The following is a 23,594-nucleotide window of genomic DNA, read 5'->3' on the forward strand; positions in this document are numbered from 1 at the left end:
TTCCGTGGCCACCGGCCTGCCCGCATTGTGAATTTCTTTTACGGTCTCACCTTAAAAGAGGATTTAATTTTAGCAGGCCACACAGAAAGTGCCGAACTGTCACGTTTTCACTTTTCAGACCGTAATTCAGTGGACAACACCGAGTCGGACCTTCCCCCGGGCCGCACCCCGGGTGCAGGACAGGACGCCCTCGCTGTCCTCATCCATAGAAGGGGCTCTGCCCACGCTCCTCCCAGAGGGGCTGAGAAGAGGAGACGAGGCGACAGGTCACATGTATTAATAACGTGGCCCACATACAGGAGTGTTTCTGACACCTGATGGGCCTCCATTAAAGCCATGTTTCCATGACATTCACTAAGAATGACATCAGGAAGAATCAAAAAAGAGGGGAGGAGAGTCAAACTCTAAATCTGAGCCCCCACACAAAATAATCTCCATTTAGAATTTAGAATTTCCTCTGAAAAAATAACAAAACTGAACTGGCTGATGGGCATTAACAATGACAGGAAACAGCTTTCCAATTACCTAACTCTGGGGGATTTCAAGCCCCTAGCCATCCGGAGTCATCCACCGTGACTGCTCTGTGCTCTAGAACTGCTCACGACCAACGGACACGTCGTCACAGCCTCCTGGAAACAGTCTCGGCTCCTCGAGGAACCCATGCACACAAAGGAAAAGCAAAAGGCCCCCCAGATTTTTCTCCTTCGTTCACTTGGCTTCGAGTTTGAATTGTCTAGACTACTTGTGAAGCAGGCAATTTATCTCATTCTCAAATGGATCAAATGAGGGCCCGTTATTCTACGTATAACAGAACTCATCAGAGATTCGAATAGCTTTCTGGGCTGTATCTAGGAGGGAGCAGGCCAGGTGAGGGCACCCCAGGGAGCCCCATTTCCCTTTCCAAGCCAAATCATGCCATTCGGGCCTGGTTTACAGGGCTGCCTAGCTGCCACCTTGACACAAGTCAGAGGCCGCACCTCTGAGGTGCAGGGTCCTTGCCTCAGCAGCAGGTTAGGGTCATGAAAGACCATCTCCGTCTGGAGAGGCAGCCCTGGGTCGGGGACGGGGGCCAGTTCAGCACCTTGGTCCAGGGGCTGCTCTCTCCTCTCCCCTGCATTTTTATTTTTTTTTAATTTTTTTTTTTTTTTTTTTTTTTAGTCCCCACAGCTGCAGTCCATTCAAAGAGCAAAAAAAGCTTGCATGAAAAGGCTCACCACAACTTTCCAAGGAATGGAGTTCATTAAAATACTGCTGGAGGCCCTTGGCTGGAATGCTTTTCCCCTTGTAAAATGGAACTGCAGCTCAGTGTCGCCTGTAGGGAAGCTCAGGATAAGCTCAGAAACATCAGCGCAACAGAGACTGTGCAGGGGCTTTTGCATAATTACCAATTATTCGATCCATTCCCCTGCTCAAGCTCCAGAGACAATATCCGGCCTAGGAGAGAAAACTTCCCGACAGAGCCTATGACAAATGGGAGAATGGAAGCCAAGTTCCCCCAACCCTGACCTAAACCCACAGGGAACTTCCCTAGGGACCAGAGAATGGGGTCTGGCCTAGGGCTCCCAAACCACCCGGCCCCATGAGTCAGTGGTGTGTCACGGGGGGGGGGGGGGGGGACGGGGGACCCCTTACCTCCAGCTCAGCTCCTAGGTGCCCAGCAGGGGGAAGCCTACACCCAGCTGGGAGGCCCACGCACAAGGCCCCAGGCAGGAAAAGGCCAACTTCCCCAAGCCTCAACTTGACTTAAAGCTTTGGTGCAGAAAGCATTCTTTTTATATTAAAATGTCTTACATGTGGGCATGTTATGGATTGGAATGTAATTGTTTAAAGAGAAGAAACATAAAATTCTCTACTCCGTGCAGCCACTTTGGGACCTGCCCCCCAAACTCCAAAGAGGGGTATCTGCTCCAGTGTAAGGAATGCTGTGGGGAAAGAACTGGAGGAACAGGGAGAGGCCTGGTGAAAGGCGGCCAGCGGAGAGCCAGGGGGAGACAGCACACACTCTCTGCCGCTGGGGCCCGACCACCGAGGAGACCCGACCGCCTTTACGCGAAAGTAAAGACAACAAATGCTCCGGCTGGGTATCTGCCTGATAGACAGTGCCGAGCTGGCCCCGGCCAAAGTCTTCCCGCAATTCTCCGCTAAGTGCCAGCTCTATGGAGCCAGGGCTTTCGTCCTGTGCCCTCAGCCCCTGGAAGAGTATTTGACACACAGGGGATATTACATTCTTGTAGAAAGAGCAACTCAGTTCTGCAGCTCTTGACAGCCCCCCTCAGAGCTGATTAACCGGTAAAGACCAACGGGCCGAGAGAGAACCCAGTCAAGGTCCTTCTCATTAGGGGTCGGGTTTAAGGATCCTGGTATTTTCTCCTGTGTAAAGGGAGCCAAGGAATAAAGGCTGCATTTCTTCCCAGGGCTGAGCACAGCGGCTGACTCAGAGGAGGTGCCCCGTAAATGTGGACTTCAATCCACGAACTTTTCACCCACTTAAGTGAAGACCCCTTTAGAAAGGAGAAGACGCTTTCTTTTTTTTTTTTTTTTTTTTTGAAAGAAGACATTTTAAATGTCGCCTCTGAAACAAAGGAGGAAAAAGTGCTGGTGGGAGATCGGTTTTCAATGGCGACAATAAGGGGCAAGTCAGGCAGGAAGAAGATACAAGCCTATTCACTCCTGTGTACAGATAAGCTGGATCGTCTTGGCCTGCAAGGCCCCGGTCCCCAGGCCCCGCGTGTCTTCACCACCTGGGGACGGAGCGGGTTTGGTGTTTCATTCACAGAGCCAACACTGGGAGAAGAACTTCCAGATCTCATTGGTTCTGCTATTAAAGACTGAACATTGAGTAACAATGCCTGGCAGAAATCAGACACGATAATATTAATGGACGATTAAATATAATATTCGCCTTCATTTCAGCAGACTCACAAACGTCTGAGAGCCTGGCTCCACCGGCTGCCTCACGGAGAGCAGGAGACTTGGAGACTTCAAGCTGTAGGTTCCCACTCGCTCATCTGCTGGGCCCCCGGTGCCTAAGAACCCGCCGTGCACCCCAGCCTTCTGACCTGTCAGGTGCAAAGAATTGCATGCTCCCTGCAGCCCTCACGCTGCCGCGAGGCAGACACTTTCCGCAAGCCATTCAAAGCCCAGGGCTGCTGAGGCTGGCAGGGCAAAACCCTGCACCCAGCTGGCCCCTTCTATTTCCGGAGGGCAATTCTGGCTGCTACAAAGAGGGATATGCGGCCACGAAAACTGACCGGGTCCTCCGCTCGCTGGGAGAAGCACCAGGATGCCTCTTCCCGCCTCTAACCCCCAGGCCTGGCTAGGATAGCTTGGGGGCTTTCCCAGCTGATGACCTCCCCCTGGCTCGAGTTAGGTCTGGGGACACCCACGAGCTGGACCTCTAGGTGGCTACAGCACAAAAGAAAGAAGGAATGAAAAATTAAACAACCAACGTTTGCAGGCAAAGACTCTCCTGCCTGGTTAAACGGATTTAGGGCTATTTTTGGTCTGCTCTGAAAGAGGGCAAAGGACGGATGGCCTGCTGGGTGCCAACTCGCAGAAACAAACTCCTTCCTCAGCTCAGGGCTCAAAATACACCCAGCCAAGTTTCGGCTAGAGCTGCCAGTGTGCAGAGTGAAGCCACAGAAGGTCAAAGTTCAGGGAGCCAAGGGAGCATCTAAACATCATATGATTCTTGGCCCACACGGACGAAGTGGGTATTTTTGAAACAGCTTAACAACGGATTTCGGCTGGCTTCACTCTAGTACGACAGGATTAATATGTAATAAAATGGATGTTTTGGCCATCTGCAAAGGAAGGTCATTTCCCACCAATCCCAGCATGCACCATAATCCCGAGGCAGCAAACGCTCAAACGGTGGAAAGAAAAGAGAAGGAAGAAAGCTCAACGGGCATGATAAATCGGGCTGCCCCGGCCTCGCGGCCACGCACACACCACATTTCTCTTTAATACTGCTCTGTAACTGGACCGCTGGTGGACCGGATCAATTCCCCTACAGTTCTCTGGCTCCAACATCTAAGCATGGCCGTTCCCTTCATGGAGAATGCTGGCAAATCCTCACATTTCTGTCAGTCTTAAAATTGGAGACTTCTCTTGAAAACAACTACTGCCCCTTCATTATTTTGGGCAGGTGAGCACGGGAGGAATGACTGCGATTTGCACCGAGCGGTGCGTTCGCCGCAATGGAAAACACCGGACTGATCCCAGATCATGTGAAACAAAGGCCTGGATACACACACTGCTTCTAGACGGACCCGTGGCGGTGTGAGTTTTCGGAAATTATAGCTCTGGGAACTTCAGAGGCACAGCAGTACACTCAGCACAGACCACCTCTTACAGGAATGAAAAGAATACTGCAGAAAAGGAAAAAAAAAAAAAAAAAAAAAAGGCAAACAAACCCTGTCATTCCCAGGGCAAAGAGAAGAAAATTAGCAGCAATGAAAGACAAACATTCAAAGAAGGAATTTCTAGGACTGGTCACGGGATCTTGAACAAAACGGGCCCAAGTGCTCCTTATACACTACGGTGCATAGCGAGGACCTTGACGCAAGGCCATTAATCAAAAAGTGGCCTTTGAAGCATGTCAATATAGTTTTAACGAGGTGTGCTTTACCAGATCCTAATTCGGCGAAAAGTCATGCTCCATTTCCATTTTGAGATTTATCATACTTCAAATTAAAAAATTAATGAGCACACTGATTCCCCAGCCCATGCTGGATGATGGGGATCTATTACATACGGCCTCCTGTTCAGCCTTAGGAGGTAGATGGGGCCCAAGGCTGGCCTCCACACAACTTGGTGAGGGGAAGTCGGCACCCCTCCAACCTCCCCACAAAGCACTGGACAAAAGTGAAGTGTTAATCCCACGTGGCCTAGCTCTAAGAAGGGAGCGTCTTTCAAGTCTCTAGCTGCTGCTGCTGTTGTTTTCAATTGTATGAAATTTTTTTAATGTTTATTTTTGACAGAGAGAGTCTAGACAGAGTGCAAGCGGGGTAGGGGCAGTGAGAGAGGGAGACACAGAATCTGAAGCAGGCTCCAGGCTCTGAGCTGTCAGCACAGCAGAGCCCAATGCAGGGCTTGAACCCACGAACCTCGAGATCGTGATCTGAGCCAAAGTCGGACACTCAACCGACTGAGCCACCCAGGCGCCCCTGGATTATATAATTTAATTCTAAATTACTCTCCATAAAACATACATTTTAATATTTTAAATTACTGATGAATTATTTAACCCCCTTTTCCCCAAACAGGTAAGACGGACACATTAGGACGACGTACCACATTTAATCTGCTGCTCTAGGGGTGGGTGATTCACCGAAAGGTACCCAGCAGAGTGATCCCACCCGGAGGAGTTGGGATTCCTGGTGCTGCTCAGCCACACCACCGCCCCGGCTTCTTCCTGACCGAGTCTAAATCACCTAAAAGAGGTGCAGTGGTCCTACATACATTTCAAGGGGGACTGTGAAAATCAGATGAAATAATAACGCAAACCAAAGCACCCAGCCCAGTCCTGGGCACACAGCAGGCGTTCAACTGTTAGCTGTTGAACCCGCCACCTGCGTCTCCCTCCAGCCCCTCGCCAGCCACGTTCTATGGAAGACAAAGTTAGAAGGGGGGAAGCAGTGCCTCTGACACTAACCCACAGGATGCCACAGAGCACGTCACCTATCTGGGGCAGGTGCAGGGTGGTACGTCAACCTGGGCCCAAGCACCCTTCTGCAAAGTACGTGCCACGGTGGGCCTCTCGCACCCAGTATGTGGCTGAGGTGAGAGGCGGCTCTCCTTCACTCCCGCCAAGCCCAAGTACAAGTACCAGACCCAGCCAGGGAAGCTGACCAGGTTCCCATAAAAGCGGCTCTGGGCACATCTCTGAAATAGAGAGCGGCGAGGGGATCGCACAGAAAACACACAGCTGTAGAACACTTCAGTTGCCCTAAGAACAAAATAGCCCGAGGAATGGTCTACTGAGAAAAATTTGCTCATCATTTCTTCTATGTTCGGTTGATTTCTAAAATACGGTAACAGCTAAATTGGCACACTGAATTTAAACTCAGCCAAGCATGCTTTCATGCTGAGTTTAAAGACAAACAGGCCTCTGCCACTGACCCAATTAGGGATCTGATCATACCTTCAGCCTCTGCCCACCTCTGCCACATACAATCAAGCAAAAATAAGCAAAAATCTCCGATCAGGAAAAACACAAAACAATACAGCACTTCCCAGTTCGCTACTTTAACGGGGCTGGGAGTCAGCAAACCAGTCCACACAGCCCGGTGTGCCCCAAGTTCACGGAGTGGATGATGGTGACAATAGCCACCGCCTCACGTTCAAGCCCTCCTTCTGACCTTCAGGGACCCCTCGGAACCACCCAACTCTGTATTTCACCATTTCCCAACATAGACTGCTTTCTCTCAACACCCCACCCCCACCCCCCAAGCTGCCCCGCCAACTCACTGCACATCCTCACGCCCAGATTGTTTACAAAATCAGGTCTAACCAATCCAATGTTTGGGCCAATGCTGGAAAATCAGGAAGTTTCACATCAACTTCTAAATGTATGGCTTCTCCAGAAAAATCCAAAAGCAAGTAACAGAGGACCACCCTCCCACAGGGCAATAAACAAGCAGCTGGAATGAAGCGGCCCCTGCCCTTTCAGAGGGGGCCTGCCCACCAACCCCCTCGAGGACATTCCGTTCCCCTCACGGGCTGAAGGCACCTCCCAGGCTCTGGGTTTTGACTTGATTCTGCACGTTCGGAGGCTCGTTTGCCTCGCGATTCCACCCACTCTTCTTTCACACGCCCCTAACACGCCTCCGTGTCAGCCGGGACCCATCGCGCCTTGCGTCGCAAGTACCTGTCGCTGTCTTTCTCATCAGGGCCGCTCACCTCAAGAAACCTCCTCCTCCTTCTTACTTGCGGAACTGTTACCCGCACAAGCTAGCGGGTTCACAACTCCTCACTGGGCTGACTGTGTCACACAGCTGCCTCCCGACTGGGACTCTGGGTGCCTATAAATACACAGACAGTTGCGAGTAGGGGCCTGCAGACTGCTGGGAAGTTCTCCGTGGCGATGACACGAGTCTCCCGCGGTAAGGCTTTGCTAGTACAACTGCTCTGAACTCATACAACGGAATGAAGTGTGTGGACAGGTTTTCAATCCATTACAGTAAAAGCCACCTCATCGATGAGCCACGGTCGGCAGCTGATGATCACATCCAGAAGACATGGGGGCCATGAGCACAACAGGGGACTGGACTCGGAGGCCCAGGTGCCAGAGCCGGAGCCAGAACATACTGGCCAAAAAATCTAGCAACTCAGTTGGCCTCTTGGGGCCTGATTTTAGTTTATTTTACTTCTTTTCAATATTTCCCACAGCTTTATAGGTTATTTAAAATAGTCTGAGCTATTTCAAATAATATCATGGTGCCAGTTAATCTGAGGCATCATTGTGAGACCAATCATTCCGAATTAAAAAGAAAAGACACATTTAAAAAGTAGGTGTGATGAGATCTTTGAAAGCCGGCTTTTGTGTTTTATACCATTCCAAGTGGAAGGGAAGCCCTCAAGTATGTTACAGGGTAGATTCTGCACTGCCTTGGTTGGAGAAACTTCCACAACAGCAAAGAAATGAAGGAAGCCTGGCTCCGGGCACTACCGAATGCCTGCTGGGCGTGTACGGCCTCTTCCTCCCTGCGCGGAGACGCAAGCTTCTAGAACCTGAACCCATGCAGGTGGGGCAAGGAGACAGACGGTGACCAACTTCAGAAGTCCTATCTTGGGCTCTGCAAACGCAGCTGGCTCCGAGACAACCGCGTGGAGGAATCTCAGAGCTCAGTGGGGGTGGAAGGTTTCTGCCGTGTTTTGAGCGCCGCACGGCAAAAGGCACACAAACACAACCAGTTGGGAGCCACAGCCCGAAGGAAACCATACGAACAAAGCTCATACCAGGTCGATCAGGTCGCTGAGGTTTTTCTCGATTTGCTGTGGAGGCAGGCGCCTCATCAAGTCCAAGGCACAGTCCAGCTGCTGATCGCTCTGTGAAAAGAGAAACAGACGTGTCTGTGTTATTTTGCTTTTGCCAACAGAAGCGCCAAAACCCCCTTTTATTATTATTTTTAAGGTTATTTATTTGTTTTGAAATGGTGGGGGGGGGGCAAGGAAGAGAGAGACAGGGAGAGTGTGTATGGGGAGGGGAGGAGCAGAGAGGCGGGGGAGAGAGAATCCCAAGCAGGCTCCGCACATCAGCACAGAGCCTGATGCAGGGATTGATCCCACAAACCGTGAGATCACGACCTGAGCCAAAATCAAGAGTCAGACGCTCAACCAAATGAGCCACCCAGGCACCCCTAAAACCCCCTCTGAAAAAAGCATTCTTGCAGTTTCAGCTTGCCCAGGGTACTCTAACTCCAAGCAGGACTGCAGCGGGCCCTCCAACACATCTCCCAGAGAGAGGGGGACAGGCTCTGTGACAGCACAATCTCACGTGGAGACATCCAGAACATACTCCAAGTGGGAAGCAGGCCAGAGCTCCACCCACAGCTCAATGCCCCTCGGCTTTCCTTCTCCAATTCAACAGACCGTGGGAGATGCCGACGTGTGACCTCCTGATCAGCCCTACAAGGGACCATGCTCCAACAGCAAGTTAGGCTTTCTCCTTTGCTGTCACTTGGACATACAAGTCAGGTAATGTTACCAGGCAAAGAACAACCGGCAAGATGCACACCAAGGTTAAAGTGTTTCGGTGAATTCAACGGAAGCTTGGGACATGTCCCCAGGCGCCAGGCCCTTGCAAAGGAGACCGAGACCTGGAGCATCTACAGTCAAGAGGTCGCTCCAGCTGCAGAGCAGACGGCCAGAGCAGCCAACGGGGGTCATTGCAGCCGCAGGGGCCCAGGAGGATAAAGACTATACTGTGAGCTTCACAGTACTCTCGCCTCATCTGGCATTCAGTCTGCACACATTTACCACGAGCCGCCAGCCAGCCCTCATAAATACGGGACCGATGACGGAGGCAGGAGGCGGAGGGAGGAAGGACCAGGTGGGGGTGAAGTGAAAGTAATCAGTGCCCAGGGGGCTACGGCACAGGAGGCACGACGAGAAAGGGGAGAAAGGCAGCCCAGGCAGACAGGGCAGACGACCGCACGCACCCTGAGAAGTACAGGCAGGGAGGCCGGCCCGATGGCTCAGAGGCACCGCCTCATGCGTGTCCCAAACCTGCTCTGCCCAGACCAAGCGCAGAATGTTTAAAAGCCCTCCATCAACACACTAGAGTATCTTAATAAAATACACAAAGTAATCCTGGAGATGCCACATTGGCCTTAGTGAAACAGAACCCCCGAGCAGGACTGCCTGTGCCCTAGGTATGTTAACCACAGACGCTGTGGGGCGAGGACCCGCTCTGTACTTCACCAAGGAACGAACACGTCGAGGTGGCTGGAGGCTGTTTCATTCCCAGGTAACTGATGTGGCGCATACAGCAGGCTGTTTTTAAAAAAGAAGAAAGCAAAACAAACAAATACAAAACCAACTTGTGCCCTGCTGAAGATGGTGATCAGTGACACTTTATTCTGGGACACACGACCGTCACTACTACCCTGCAAAGCTGGACACACACACGTGCACACGCACATACTCTCTCTCAGCCCAGAAACAGTAAAGCACTTGTTCTGTTCGGTGGAACATTCCAGCAACCGTGGGTTCCCCGCTTGCGCCATGCCGTCTATCTATGCCAGCCAAGGCCATAGTGACATGGGTCTGGCCTACTGGCACGGGAAGACGTTTTAACACCACTTAACGGGTCGAGAACGCAGAAAAATGTAGTTACTGCCAGAGAGACTTTTAGTCAACGTCCAGTTCTGCCATTCATCAACTAGAAAGAACCTTGGGCAAATTTCTTAACCCCTCCAAACCTGTATTTATCCGTAAAATGGGACAGTATGTACTTCACAGGGTTGTTGCAATGATTCACTTAATACCCGTGAAATTTTTAATATACAACAGTATGTGTTTGGGAGTACTGTCTGTGTATGTGTATTAATACATGTTGTAAGTATCTTGACATTTTAAAATATAAATGTAACATCCACCCCACTCAACCTAGCCCTCAAGTCTTTCCGGCTGCTGTAAATTGGAGACACGAGCAGCTATGTCTCCCCTCCCCCACAACCGTGCCAGAACAGAAAACCCTAAAGTATTCAAGTCAAACTAGCTAAAAGATGTAAACTAATGAGCCAAAGACCTAAACAGACACCTCCCTGAAGAAGAGAGGCAGATGACAAATGAGAATATGAAAAGATGCTCCACATCATTTGTTACCAGGGAGATGCGGAGAAATACAAACGAAAGCAGCAGTGAGATCCCATTACACCCCTACGAGAGCGGCCCAGACCCAGGACTCTGCCGACAAGGCTGTGGGGCAACAGGAACTCTGACTCGTTGCCGGTGGGAATGCAAAATGGGACGCAGCCACCTTCGAAGACAGTTTGGTGGCTTCTCACGAAGCGAAGCACGCACCTGCCATCGTATTCGTACGATCCAACAACTGCACGCCTTGGTATTTACCCAAAGGAGCTCAAAACTTACGACCGTCCACACAAAAACCTGCACACAAACGTTCATACCAGCTTTATTCATAACTGCCCCACCCTGGGAACAACAGAGATGCCCTTCCGTAGGTGAATGGATAAGCAAACCTGTGGCAGACACCGGAATACTATTCAGGGCTAAAAAGAAAAGATACCAAGCCATGGAAAGCCATGGAGGAGTCCTGAATGCCAAGTGAAAGAAGCCAGTCTGAAAAGGCTACATACGAGTGATTCCAACGAGGTGGCATTCTGGAAGAGGCAAAACTATGGAGACAGGAGAAAGACCAGTGATTGCCAGAGGCTGAAGGGGAGGGAGGGCTGAACAAGCAGAGGACAGCACACGGGATGTTCAGGTCAGTGAAACCACTCTGCACGGTACTATAATAGTAGACACATGTCACTGGAATGTGTCCCAAAGCACAGACCGTACAACAAGAAGAGTGAATCCTAATGGAAACTACGGATTTTGAATGATTATGATGTGTCAGTATAGATTCAGCAGTGTTAACTCTGGTGGGGAATGCCGATTTATAGTGGGGAAGGCCATGTGTTGTAAGGCAGGGAATATACAGGCACTCTCCGTACCTTCTTGCTCAATTTTCCTGTGAACTAAAAACTGCTCTAAAAAACCACGTCTATTAAAAAAAAGCCGGGGCGGCTCAGTAGGTTCAATGTCTGACTCTTGATTTCGGTTCATGAAATCGAGTCCCATATCAGCACAGAGCCTGCCTGGGATTCTCATTCTCTCTCTCTCTCTCTCTCTCTCTCTCTCTGCCCCTCCCTGGCTAGTACATGCTCACACTCGCTCTCCCTCTCTCAAAATAAATAAACATTAATAAAAAAAAGCTGTGAACCAGTGTTTTCAACTGGGGTTGATCCTGCCCTCCCACGAACCCCCAGGAGACATCTGGCAATGCATGGCAGTATTTTTTCGTTGTCATCACAGGAAGAGAAGGCGCTACTGGCATCTGATGGGTAGGAACGAGAGATGCTTCTAAACATTCTACGATGCAGAAGATAGTCCCCAACAAACCTGGCCCCAAATGCCAGAGTCAAGTCTGAAAACCCTAATTTAAAAGTCAGTTAAAAGTCATTTTGGGGGACTGCAGACACTCAGACTCTGATCAAAGCTAAGGCTCTAGAAAACTGCACAGAAACATTTTACACACAATTCTAATTCACAGACCACTCACAACCCCTAAAAACTTCTGGTCTTTAGAAATATTCTCAACTGGGTATTAATACTCTTCCTGAGAACAAAAAAACCAAAGTTAGATAGAAGTAAACCTAGCTATGCTGAAACCTTCATCCAGAACATACAGGAAGTCAAAAGCAATAAACTAGAAATTGAGCAGCGTATTATCTAGGAAGAGAAAGTCGTAACTTGGCCAGAAAAGAGCCACATGGAAAGATCTGGTGTCCACCCTTCCATGCAGCCTCAGCACAGCCTCGCCCCCGAGGGCGCCAGCGGCTCGGAGGCCCCGTCCTGGACGGTCCTCCGTCTGACTGCATCCATTTGACAGCACTAGAAAAACACAACTGCAAAATGGTCTAACTCCTATTTTGCATTAATCCCAATGAATCCTACTCGGAAATGTTTCACTACAAATTTCGAGGGCTGAGGACGTCTGTCGTTAAATTAGGAAAAGGACCGAAGGCTTCCCAGAAGTGAAGCAACATGGGGAAGCTTAACGACAGCTTGTAAAAAGTTAAAATTAGAGTGAACCGGGGCCCTTCACCCGGGAGTCACCCCATACCCTGAAAGGTCCAAACAGGACACAGCACCAGAGAATGAAGAGAACACGGACGGCCCGCAGCTCCGGAAAACAACGTGAGTGAGCCCAGAGACACAGTGACCGGCTGTCAGGCTTGGGTTTCCCGCCCCGGTTCCTGCCCTTAACCGGCTTTCTATGTATTTTGTGGACGCTCATCCCACAACTGAGTGCTCCCCATGGACGGACGGCGCCTTCAAAGCCCAAAGTGCTCCCAGACACGTCCCGCAGACAACACGCCTCAGCAGGTCTACCTCCCGCTGGTGGTGGTCTCCAGGCTGAAGGGTAAATAATAAAAGCATGACCACCGCCCCTCCCTCCGCAGAGTTCTCTGCCCATTCCGTTAGTCATTCGATAACTACTGGAGTGTTTCCTAGGTGACAAGCACTGTTTTTGATGCTGAATGGTGAGTAAAACAAAGTGTCTTCAGGAACTTATGCTGTAGTCAAAATCTGCATGGGAAAAAAAGATCTTTGTTAGGAAGAGTCTCTGTTAGGACGTCAAAGAGTAAGGAGGGGACAGGTACCCCACTTCAGGCTGGTAAGGTTCTACAGGATCAGACTACGAGTTCTGGGTATGTGTGTGTGTGTGGGGGGGGTGGGCTGTGTGTGTTTAAGCACATAAATCAAGTCAGGAAATGTTTCACTTTCTGCTCGTTTTTCACACGACTTGAAGAAAAAACACAAAACTGCTTCAATCACCCTCCAACAAATAAAGCCACTGTTAATACAGACTAGAAACAATTTTTCAGAATAACAAGCTGAATAAAACACTACAGCCTAAAACAAAAATCTCCTATGGAATTCTAAGACAGCCGCCAGGGTTGTCCATCATTTGCAAGCAGTTAAAATTCGGCCCTGTACAATGAAGTAAAAAGGCACAGACTGATTTGGAAATCCTCACCAAACAACTTATCCAGCCCCCAGGCACAGGACATGTCCCAACCTGTAAAAAACTCGAAGTCTAATTCAGCGAACACACCTATCCACAAAAATGAAAAAAGTCACAGTAAAGGTGACACTAAGTGGTACGGGGAGCCTCATGTTTTATCACTGGCTACATACAATACAGGCTAGGAGTGCACAAGGCAGGCATGGGGGGATGGAGGGGGAGTTGGGGGGTGGGGAAGAGAGGCCCTGCGATAAATGGGTAAGGAAGAGGACAGCACAGGGACACGGAGGAGGAAGGAGTGGCACTGGGAGGGGACTAGGGCCTCATCACAAAGGGCCTCCAGTCAGGCTGGTTTCCGCCCACCCGGCTCAGAGGGCAGCAGTTTTCTAAGCAGGCTCCAAGCCCAGGCTCCAGACCTCAGGTCTCCCGGCAGCTGTGCCGCAGCCTACTTTGTAGAAAGGCTTCTGTGCCATGTTCTCTGGCCTCGCAAACTTTAAAATCGACTTCTCCAGAGGGATTAGGAGTTCCTAAAGATTTGTCCACAGAGGAATGACAGGAACACTGCTGCGTCTCAGAAGGTTAAACAGATTACATTGTCCAAAAATGGCCATAACAAGCTCTCTCACCGGGCCTGCTCCTATGACGTGACTTTGACACTCCTCCCTTTGAGAGGTGGAGTCTATGTACCCCCTCCTTGGAAATGGGAGAACTTTGATGGCTATTTCTATCAACAGAGAATAGCAGAATTGATGCTCTGCGATTTCTGAGGCCAAGCCATAAAAGCCAATTCGTTTTTTTTTTAACTTTTTCTGTTTTAAAAAATTTATTTTTAATTTAAAACTTTTTTTTAATTTACATCCAAGTTAGCATAGTGCAATAATGGTTTCAGGAGTAGAATTCAGTGATTTATCCCCTACATAGAACACCCAGTGCTCATGCCAACAAGTGTCTTCCTTAATGCCCTTACCTATTTATAGCCCACCTGCCCAGCCACAACCCTTCCATCTACCCTGTTTGTTCTCTATATTTAAGAGTCTCTTAAGTTTTGTCCCCCTCCCTGTTTTTATATTATTTTTGCTTCCCTTCCCTTATGTTCACCTGTTTTGTATCTTCAGGTCTACATATGAGTGAAGTCATATGATATTTGTCTTTTTCGAACTAATTTCGCTTGGCATAATACCCTCTAGTTCTGTCCACAATGTTGCAAATGGCAAGACTTAATTTTTTGATTGCTGAGTAATAGTCCTGTGCGTGCGTGTGTGTGTGTGTGTGTGTGCGCGCGCGCACACACGACATCTTCTTTATGCATTTGACAGTTGGGCTCTTTCCATCCTTTGGCTATTGTCGATAGTGCTGCTATAAACATGGGGGTGCACGTGTCCCTTCGAAACAGCACACCTGTATCCCATGGATAAATGCCTAGTAGTGCAATTGCTGGGTCGTAGGGTAGTTCTATTTTTAGTTTTTTGAGGAACCTCCACACTGTTTTCCAGAGTGGCCGCACCAGTTTGCGCTCCCACCAGCCGTGCGAAAGGGTTCCTCTTTCTCCGCGTCCTCGCCAACATCTATCGTTGCCTGAGTTGTTAATGCTAGCCATTCTGACTGGTGTGAGGTGATATCTCATTGTGGTTTTGATTTGTATTTTCCTGACGATGAATGATGTTGAGCACCTTTTTCATGTGTCTGTTAGCCATCTGGAAGGACAATTCATTTTCCATCTTGAGTGCTGAACACTCGGACTTGGAGCCCCAAGCTTCAATGTAAACAGTTTGCCCTACAGCAGCCACACTGTGAGGAAGCCCAAGATAACCCACACAGGAAAGCCACATGAAGGGACCATGAGAGTCACCAAGCCCCCCGATGTCCCCTCTTCCAGCTGCAGCTAGCTGTCTGATGGCAAGAGCTCAAGACCCCAAGCCAGAACCACTCACCCAAGGCCCACCTGAATTTCCTGAGCCACAGAAAGCACTTGACATAAGGATTTCTGTTATTTTAGGTCACTAGATTTGGGGGGGACTCTGTTAGTCAGCAATAGTAACTGATACAGAAGGACGTCTCTGGTGACTGTGGGGGAGACGGTCTGACCAGAGATGGGATCAGGGGCAGGAGAGCCAGGACAGGAGCCTCTACAGCAACCAGGGCTGTGGCTGTGTGGCTGGAGAGGACAGTGGGAGGTGGGCGGGGGGGGGGGGGGGTCAGGAACTTTAAGAGGCAGGAAAGACAGGACGAGGGCACTTACTGGAAACGGGAGGAGGCCCAAGAAGTTGGGGACGGACCACCTGCTAGAGGACAGCGCTGTGGCCTCGTTCGCGTGCGTGTGGTTTCTGCGTGCCCTTTTAAAACACGCTGTTGTAATTTCAAGGACAAGCAGTGACTCCCACTGTGTGGATTTCTGAGCGGAAGTCCTGCTTGGCCCGCGCTGGTGTCTGGCCAAGGCCGATGTGCACTTAACAGCATCTGTCTGTACATAAACAACCACCCAAAGCTTCAAGGCCTTTACAGTCTTTCCTAAGTTCATCAAGACCTTCACGCGTTTACATTCCCGAGCGGCTTAAGTCAATTCTTGCTTCACAGACAGCACCGAGGCAGACTTCACCCAGGCTGATTTCCCACAAATTTATGGGGTCTAACTTGACCATGACTTGTCTTGTATCATCTGTGACCCAAGAAGCAACTCTGTTTACAAGGTGCATCTCTTTTCTGCCATGTGGCTCAGGAACAAGTTGTGCTGGGGGCTATCTGGGGAAAGATTCACCAGCCAGCCCAACCCACAACTCGTCTGTAGGTCACTCTGGAAAAGTGTCTCTTCCATTGACTGACTGCCCTCTGGCTGAATCTTCTGGGAGGGACGCACGGTGGTGAGGGCCGAGCGCAGAAGGACATGGCTCACCAAACACACACAAGCGTTCCCTCTGGATGACTTTTCATTCCCACGGGAAAGCCCAATACCCTCTAGCAAGTGAATCAAAGCCACAGTGAAAGCCCATTTGGGAGATCAAGCCTCCTTCCACCTTTTGGGGTTAGTGCCGCATATCATCACAGCCGGATCAATGTCATTTGCCAAAAACCGAGGAGAAAACTGCGCGATATAAAAACCATTTTACAGTGGCAGTGGCGGGACCACCGTGCTCTGGATCCCTCTGGAAACACCATGCCTTTACAAGTCTCCGCTCTACGAAAATTCTATCAGAATCACAGGACGGACTTCGAGTGCATCTAGGTCCCGCCCTCTCATCTTATGGACGAATAATGAGGTTCAGAGAAAGTCTGGCAAGGTCACAAGGCCAGTGGCGAAGTCAGCACTTGAGCCCGCCCCTTCATGCTGAGAGGTTTTCTACCACACATCACGCTATCTTTCCGCTTGATTCAGTTAGCACAACCGTGCGAGGGACGGGCACACACGGGGGACACAGGGCTGGACTAGTCAGACATGGTCCCTGCCCCCAAGGAGCTTGTGACCCAAGGAAGAAGGCAAACAGCAGGAAAGGTCTATGCCACTCTGTTCAACCCTCAGAACTACGGACACGTCACTCACCCCATCATCACTGAGGAGCTGGGAGCCCCTCCAATAACCAAAGTATCAACCTTGTTTTCATCCGGAGAGATGGTAACCTTTCTAAAATGTTCTACAGGGTCCATGTGTTTACAGAGAGGACAAAGCAGGGAACACAGTTAAACCATCTCTCACTGGCAGAGGGTTCCTGGAACACAGCCCCATGTCTGCTTTTTACATTTTTCTGATCTTCCGTTAGCTACACTTCATCTGTTACTTTTAACCTACTATGAGTGTGGAAACTGGAAACCTATTTTTGTTTAAAAACAAACAGACAGAACAAAAACAGCATCAACTCTGATGGAAGGAATAAACCACAGGTTTTTAACTTGGGGTACAGAGTCACTGTTCCACAGCTTGTGAGCGCCTTGACAGTTTGTAAAGGGGTGTGTGAAGGTACAGATGTGTGTGTATGTGTGAGAAAGGAGGCGAGTGTGTGTGTGTGTGTGTGTGTGTGTGTGTGTGTGTGAAGGTAGGGATGTGTATGTATGCATGACAGAGAAAGTAGGGGCATGTGTGTTAAGGTAGGGGTGTGTATATGCATGAGAAAGTAGGAGTATGTGTGTGCATGAAGGGAGGGGTGTGTATGTATGTGTGGGAGAGAAAGTGTGTAGGAAGGGATGTGTATGAAGGCAGGTGTGTACATGAGAAAGTAGGGGGTGTAAGAAGGCAGATGTGTGGGTGTGTGCATGAGAAAGCAGGAGTGTGTTTAAGAAGGTAGAGGTGTAGGGGCACCTGGGTGGCTCAGTCAGTTAAGCGTGATCTGACTTTGGCTCAGGTCGTGATCACCTGGTCCATGAGTTCGAGCCCAATATCGGGCTCCGTGCTGACAGCTCAAAGCCTGGAGCCTGCTTCCGATTCTGTGTCTCCCTCTCTCTCTGTCCCTCCCTGCTCATGCTGTGTGTGTGTGTGTCTCTCTCTCTCAAAAATAAATAAACATTAAAAAAAAAAAAAGAAGGTGGAGGCGTAAATGTTACAAAAGCATGTGTGTGTGAGAGAGAAAGCGGGTGTGTGTGTGTGTGTGCACACATGTGAGCACACAGTTTTCCAAGGTTAAGGGTCCACAGCTTTTTTCAAAGAAGTCTAAGACTGTGAAGGCACAGATGTGATTTAATAACAATAAAAATTCCTGTTCTCCCACTTCACCTGCAGGGTGGAGCTAAATCAGTCACCACTTCGTCCCTTGGAGCCGTGGTTTTCAAAACCGTGAAGCAGTGTGGCCTGGCAACGCTCTCTGTGCTGCGGGACCACCGGGAATGAGGCAGAGGGTCTGGTATGGCGTCTGACCCAGGAGCTCCCCGCAGCCCGTCCTCCCCAAGTGGCAAGAGCCTTCTCAGAGGGCAGAGCACATGGCTTACCTGCTAGGACTTTCACACAACAGTTTTGTGGGTGCTCAAGGGCCCTTTCCTCCCTGATTTTTTGCTCATTCGACTCAGGTTTTCCACTTGGGCTGCCAGGAGTCTCTAGCAAGGCAGGCGGAGCGTGATTTCTGTTTCCAAGTCATGAAGCACCAACAAAGGAGGGCAGGCTCCTGCAACTCCCCCCGCACCCGTGCCCCCCGCCCTGTTTATGATGGAGCATGTGAGACCCATGGCTCCCCTAAAGCCGAAAAACAGTAAGAGTTGATCAAATTCCATATTCGCCCCCAAAAGATCTTCTTCTTCTTCTTCTTTTTTTTTTTTTCTGTTCTGTACTGTTCTCTCCTTGTTCAGCTTTATTTCTGAAGCCCTCTGGCCAGGACAGCACCAAGGAGTATCTCCAACAATTCGGCTTTCTCTGCATTTACTGGTGTTCCCAAACCCGTCTGAGGCCACTGAAACCAGACGAATGGGACAACCCCCAGAGAGTCCCCCGAACAACCTCGACTCCCCACCCGGCAGGGAGAATGTCCAAGCGCCTCTCTCCCTGGTACATTTATTCCAAGACAAAACTTAGCAACCCCTGCAGAGGCTCTGTGTCAAATACTACGACAGCCATCAGCCGATGTTTCCCTTAACACGTCCCTTCAGGGAGTGCGAGATCCCAAATGAATCACACTCAGCAGGTGGAGCTGTATCTTTGCTGTAGTGTGGCTTAAAACACTGGTTTGGGATAAGACCAATTCAGTGTTTATAGTCCCCAAACCTCACAGAACACAGAATGGTTTCTCCGCAAAGATCAAAGTCTATCTGGTAAACTTGGTGGGATGGGAAAACTTCCCAATGCAGAGTCAGCAATCGAGTCCCGGAGGAGGCATGACTGGGCGAGCACATTCTAAACGGCAAGGCAGGGTCTCTGCTTAGCAAGGGGAGGAAGCACAGGTGCATGTGTTCTACCTCCCCTGCAAGGCAGAAAGAAGCCCTTTTCCTCCTGCAGCCTCCCCCTGTCCCACCCCCTGCCAATACTCCAGAAAGCCTGCCGACCCCTGTTCCGTGCACAGAGACTCAGCTCCCGATCTGCACTCAACTCGAAGGCAACTGCTGGTCGCTCTCTGTGGCGGCCAGGCAAAGCACAGGGGATGACTTTACGCAGGGAAACATCCCAGGTCAGATGACAACTGAAAGGATCGCTGTCTGCCAGATTTCTTTCTTCCGCACGGCTCTTGGCTCTGCTCTCGAGCCAGCTGGGGAAGTGGAGCATTTTATCTTGGGTGTGCCTCCCTCTACCTCTCCAGATTGCAAGGCGCAGAATCAGAGAAACGGAAAGCTAAAGGGAGCCTGAGAAACCATCGAATCAGCAACTTCTTTTAAAACCGAGAAAAACTGAGGCCCAGACTTACAAAACTAATTAATGCAGACTTAATCAGATAAACTAAGAAGCAAATGAACCAAGACCAGAAAACAAGTCTCTTCATTAAACAGTTTAGTGCTATCTGCTTACAGAGAAATCCTAAATTAATTCAAGACTGAAGACAGATTCGCCCCCAAAATCATCATCTTTAATAAAATTCTATATTATTAGAATCAACAATGGTGTTTTAAAGACTACTTATATATCATCCATATAATTTTGTTTTCCAAATTAGTCATTCTTTATCAGGACACGAAGAACCCAAAATGCAGGGGTGCCTGGGTAGCTCAGTCAGTGAAGCGTCCCACTCTCGATATTGGCTCAGGTCATGGTCTCACGGTTCCAAGTCATGAGTTCAAGCCCCAAGTCGGGCTCTGTGCTGACAGCACGGAGCCTGCTTAGGATTCTCTCTTTCCCTCTCTCTCCACCCACCCCCATGCTCTCTCTCGCTCTCGCTCTCGCTCAAAATAAATAAATAAACATTGAAAAACGACAACAAAAAAACCAAAATGCAAACCAATTTCCAAAGAGAAAGGGCAGAGAACAGGCTTCTGCTACGGGCCCACTATGAACTGTAACTTACCCACATGGCGCATGTGGGTTTTGGGAAAAGTCTCACCACAGCTCCATGAGTTTCCCCAGTTATAGAGAAGTAAACCACGTCTCAGAGAAGTTACGACTTGCCCCAGATCCTGAGCACTGAATGACAGAAAAGGACACAGAACACAGAACACACTGGTCCGCCTCCCGGGACCAAACACTCTCTAGAGAATGTCAAAGGCCCAAACTAAAAAAAAAAAAAAAATTATTTCAAATAACTTTTGGAGAACGGCTTGCTGGCTCACAGAATCCTTTAGGGTGAGTCTCTTCTCCCCAGCTGGGCAAGTCGCGAACAATTCTACCTACAACCAAATTCTGAAACCTCCTGTCATCTTGGATTACAGACTCCATTCTCACAAACACTATGGCCGATGTGTGGATTTCTCGAAAACGCTAAAACCTTTTTCAGACGGTTTCTCTGGTTGATGGTTTCCTGGACCTCTTTGTAAGATGTGCAAGGCGCCATTACCTATTGTCTCATCATTAATGCTTCACAGATGTCTACAGCCACTGCCCTGGCATGTTCCTGACTGGTTTCACGTAACAAGCTTCTAATCCTTCCACTTTGTCAGCTGGTAGTTAGACGCGTAATTAGGGCTGATCCTGAGACGTCTTCAATCAAAGTCATACACGCTGTCCACTTCTACTTCAATGACACAAGGAATTCAGGAAGGCTTTCACAAAAGTCGAAGGTGATTAAAGCAGAACGTCCCAGGATTCCAAACAAGAATTTAAAAAAAAAAAAAAAAAGTTTGGGAGAAACATCATCCACATGTTCCCCAATGGAGGCTGAGAAAAGTAGACTCCCTTTTTCATGGCAGGAACAGCCACCTACGTAAACCCTCTCCCACACCGACTTATAAGATGGCCTGGATAAAATTTAACATTTCCCCATGGGCTTTTGCCAGTAACACGAGTACGTGGTTTCCAAAGGTGTGGGGGAGACCTTGAGTCTAACTTGCAAATGGTACAGACAGACAAATCTTGATGGAAAAGCAAGATTTAAAGGAGCGGGAAAACTAAAGGCTCCATCAATCCAAGAACTTCATCTAAAAGGGGGCAGCGCTGCCTTCTGTGCAAAGGGAGGCTTGAGGAAAAAACCACAATGCTTACCCATCAAGCAAAGCACTTGGCCCACTCCTATCCTGGGTTCCTGATGCCCTATCTCAGAGGTGAATCAATACGGAAGACTCTCCAACCTCTACTTGTCCTATGCAACTCAGGGGCAGCTCCCGATCAGGGCACCACCCTGTACACGAGCCACCCCGGACACCACTCATCACAATACCGCAGAGTCCCGCAACAATGACCGGCCCCCTGGCACTCCCAAATACGTCTCCAAAGCTTCCATACGCTTTGCTGACAGTAAAGTACAACGAACATTTTACCAACCTGTGATAAATCTGCAAGTCTAATCTAAGTCCAGTCTCAAAGCTCATCCCTTCTGGTTGTCAGGACTCACTAGACAGAAAGACGCCTTAAAAATGAAGTCCTTCTGGCTTCAAGATCTATGACCTTCAAGACAAACACACCACCTTGCCGGTCAGAGGCTGGCACAAAGGACCTTGGAAGTTAAGACAGACAAAGGTGTACATCTTTCACCTGCTTCTTCTGAGTAATGAAGATCTGGACAAGTCTTTCCCCTCCTTCAGCCTCAACTCCGTCATCTGTTAAATGGGTACAATAATAGTACCTGCCTTGCAGCACCGTTTTGAGGACATCAGAAAGTATATGAAAAGAACCTCACACAGGTCCTGAAATACATTAACTCAATAAAGAAAGGTATCATCACCGTCCTCTTACACAGCTTTTAGTTCCAGAGGGCCCAAGAATCGAAGTTCCTATGTGGAATTAAAACACACGCTCGCATGCGTGCACGCGCACACACGCGCGCACACACACGCATGTTTACATAATTAATATTACCGGAATGTGTACAAGCGGGTAGCCCTGGAACAAGAGCTTGAGTATCAAATCAGGGTCAGGCCACTCCTTTTTGGTTCTTTTGGGCTAGACGAAAAGTGATCCTTACGAGTGAAAACTACTCCCCCATCTACACACACGTTTCCTTAGGGCTGGTGTATATTGTCGCCAACAAGACATTTTCACAAGTTCAAACCTTCTTTTCTTCCACCCTCAACGGAATGCTAAGTGCTCTGTCTCAAGAAACTTGGCGCGTGAGTAAGGAGCTTAAAGTCCCTCAATGAGCAGAAAGAACTAAAGAAAGGGAAGCAACAACTTCCAAATCCGAAATCTCTTTCGGAGGACCAGGAACTACACCCGAATACCGCGTGGCACCGTGGTTATCATCTCTCGCGCCAGCACCGCAAAGCAGGGCTCGGGCAACCACAGCCTACAGATACGATCACCGGTAGTAGCTCCCATAGTTTCCACTGAGCAGTGACGCCACGGCCGGCTCGGACCCAAGGGCTCAGAAGGCATTCACAATAATAGCTAAAACGTATTCGGACACTGACGCTAAGTGATTATATGCCAAAATCTCATTTCATCTTAACAACAATCCTAGAGGGTCACTACTGGTGTTATTCTCAGACGTGGAAACTGACGCAGAGGGCGTGGTGACGGCGCGAAGCAGGGATGCAAAGACAGGGCTCTCCGGCCCCACAGCTGGCGTGCCCAAGCACTCCCCTGCACTACTGTCTGGTAGCCAGGCACCTGCTGCCACCACCATGCTCTCTCTGTGGCCTAAGAACCACTGCCAGCTCTCTGTTGCCAAGTCTCCAAAAGAAGGGGAGCAGGTTATTCACCGTCTGCTTCTGCCGGCTAGGCGGCAAGCGACGGTGGTGATGGAGCGCTCTAGTTAAGGATACAGGTTTTGTGTTGTTGTTGTTTTAAGTTTGTTTATTTTGTGAGAGAGCAGGGGAGAGGGAAGGGGACGGGGAGAGGGAGGAGCAGAGGGACAGAGAGAATCCCAAGCAAGCTCCGCATTGTCAGCATGGAGCCCAGCGTGGGGCTTGAACCCACGAACTGTGAGATCATGACCTGAGTTGAAATCAAGAGTCGGATGCTTAACCGACTGAGCCACCCAGGCGCCCCAAGAATGCAGGTTTGAGAAAGGTCGTCTGCACTCAAATCCTGGGTACATCAGGTTCTAGCTGTGTGACCTCAGACAAGTTACTAAACTCTTCTGAGCCTCAGGTTTCCCAACCTATAAAACGAGGGTAGAGTCAGTGCATACTTCACACTGTTATTTTAAGGATCAGGTGGGGGGTATTCCTTACTACAGCACTTAGCACACACACGGAATGTAGTCACTGCTCCCTAAGTTTTCCATGACAAGTCAACAGAGTAGAGGAAGCAGGGAGCAGGGGTGGGGGTGGGGGAATAAAAGGATATGATCTAAAATTTCAAAATAAAGGTCTCTGTGGCCTTCCGCCAACCTCTAGA

At 49.4% G+C, this 23,594-nt stretch overlaps 1 protein-coding gene across 5 annotated transcripts in view; it reads right to left on the minus strand.

Annotated features, from left to right (window-relative positions):
* The window catches only part of CAPZB (capping actin protein of muscle Z-line subunit beta), a 134,983-nt gene that overhangs the window by 64,850 nt on the left and 46,539 nt on the right, over positions 1–23,594 (minus strand). For all 5 annotated transcript variants that reach the window (XM_032594202.1, XM_030326114.2, XM_030326112.1 and 2 more), the window contains exon 2: positions 7,963–8,052. In XM_032594202.1, coding sequence (XP_032450093.1) covers positions 7,963–8,052 — 90 coding nt within the window. The remainder of the gene's footprint in view (positions 1–7,962; positions 8,053–23,594) is intronic.

The sequence above is a fragment of the Lynx canadensis genome, chromosome C1, assembly GCF_007474595.2.
Source record: "Lynx canadensis isolate LIC74 chromosome C1, mLynCan4.pri.v2, whole genome shotgun sequence".
Classification (NCBI taxonomy): Eukaryota; Metazoa; Chordata; class Mammalia; order Carnivora; family Felidae; genus Lynx; species Lynx canadensis.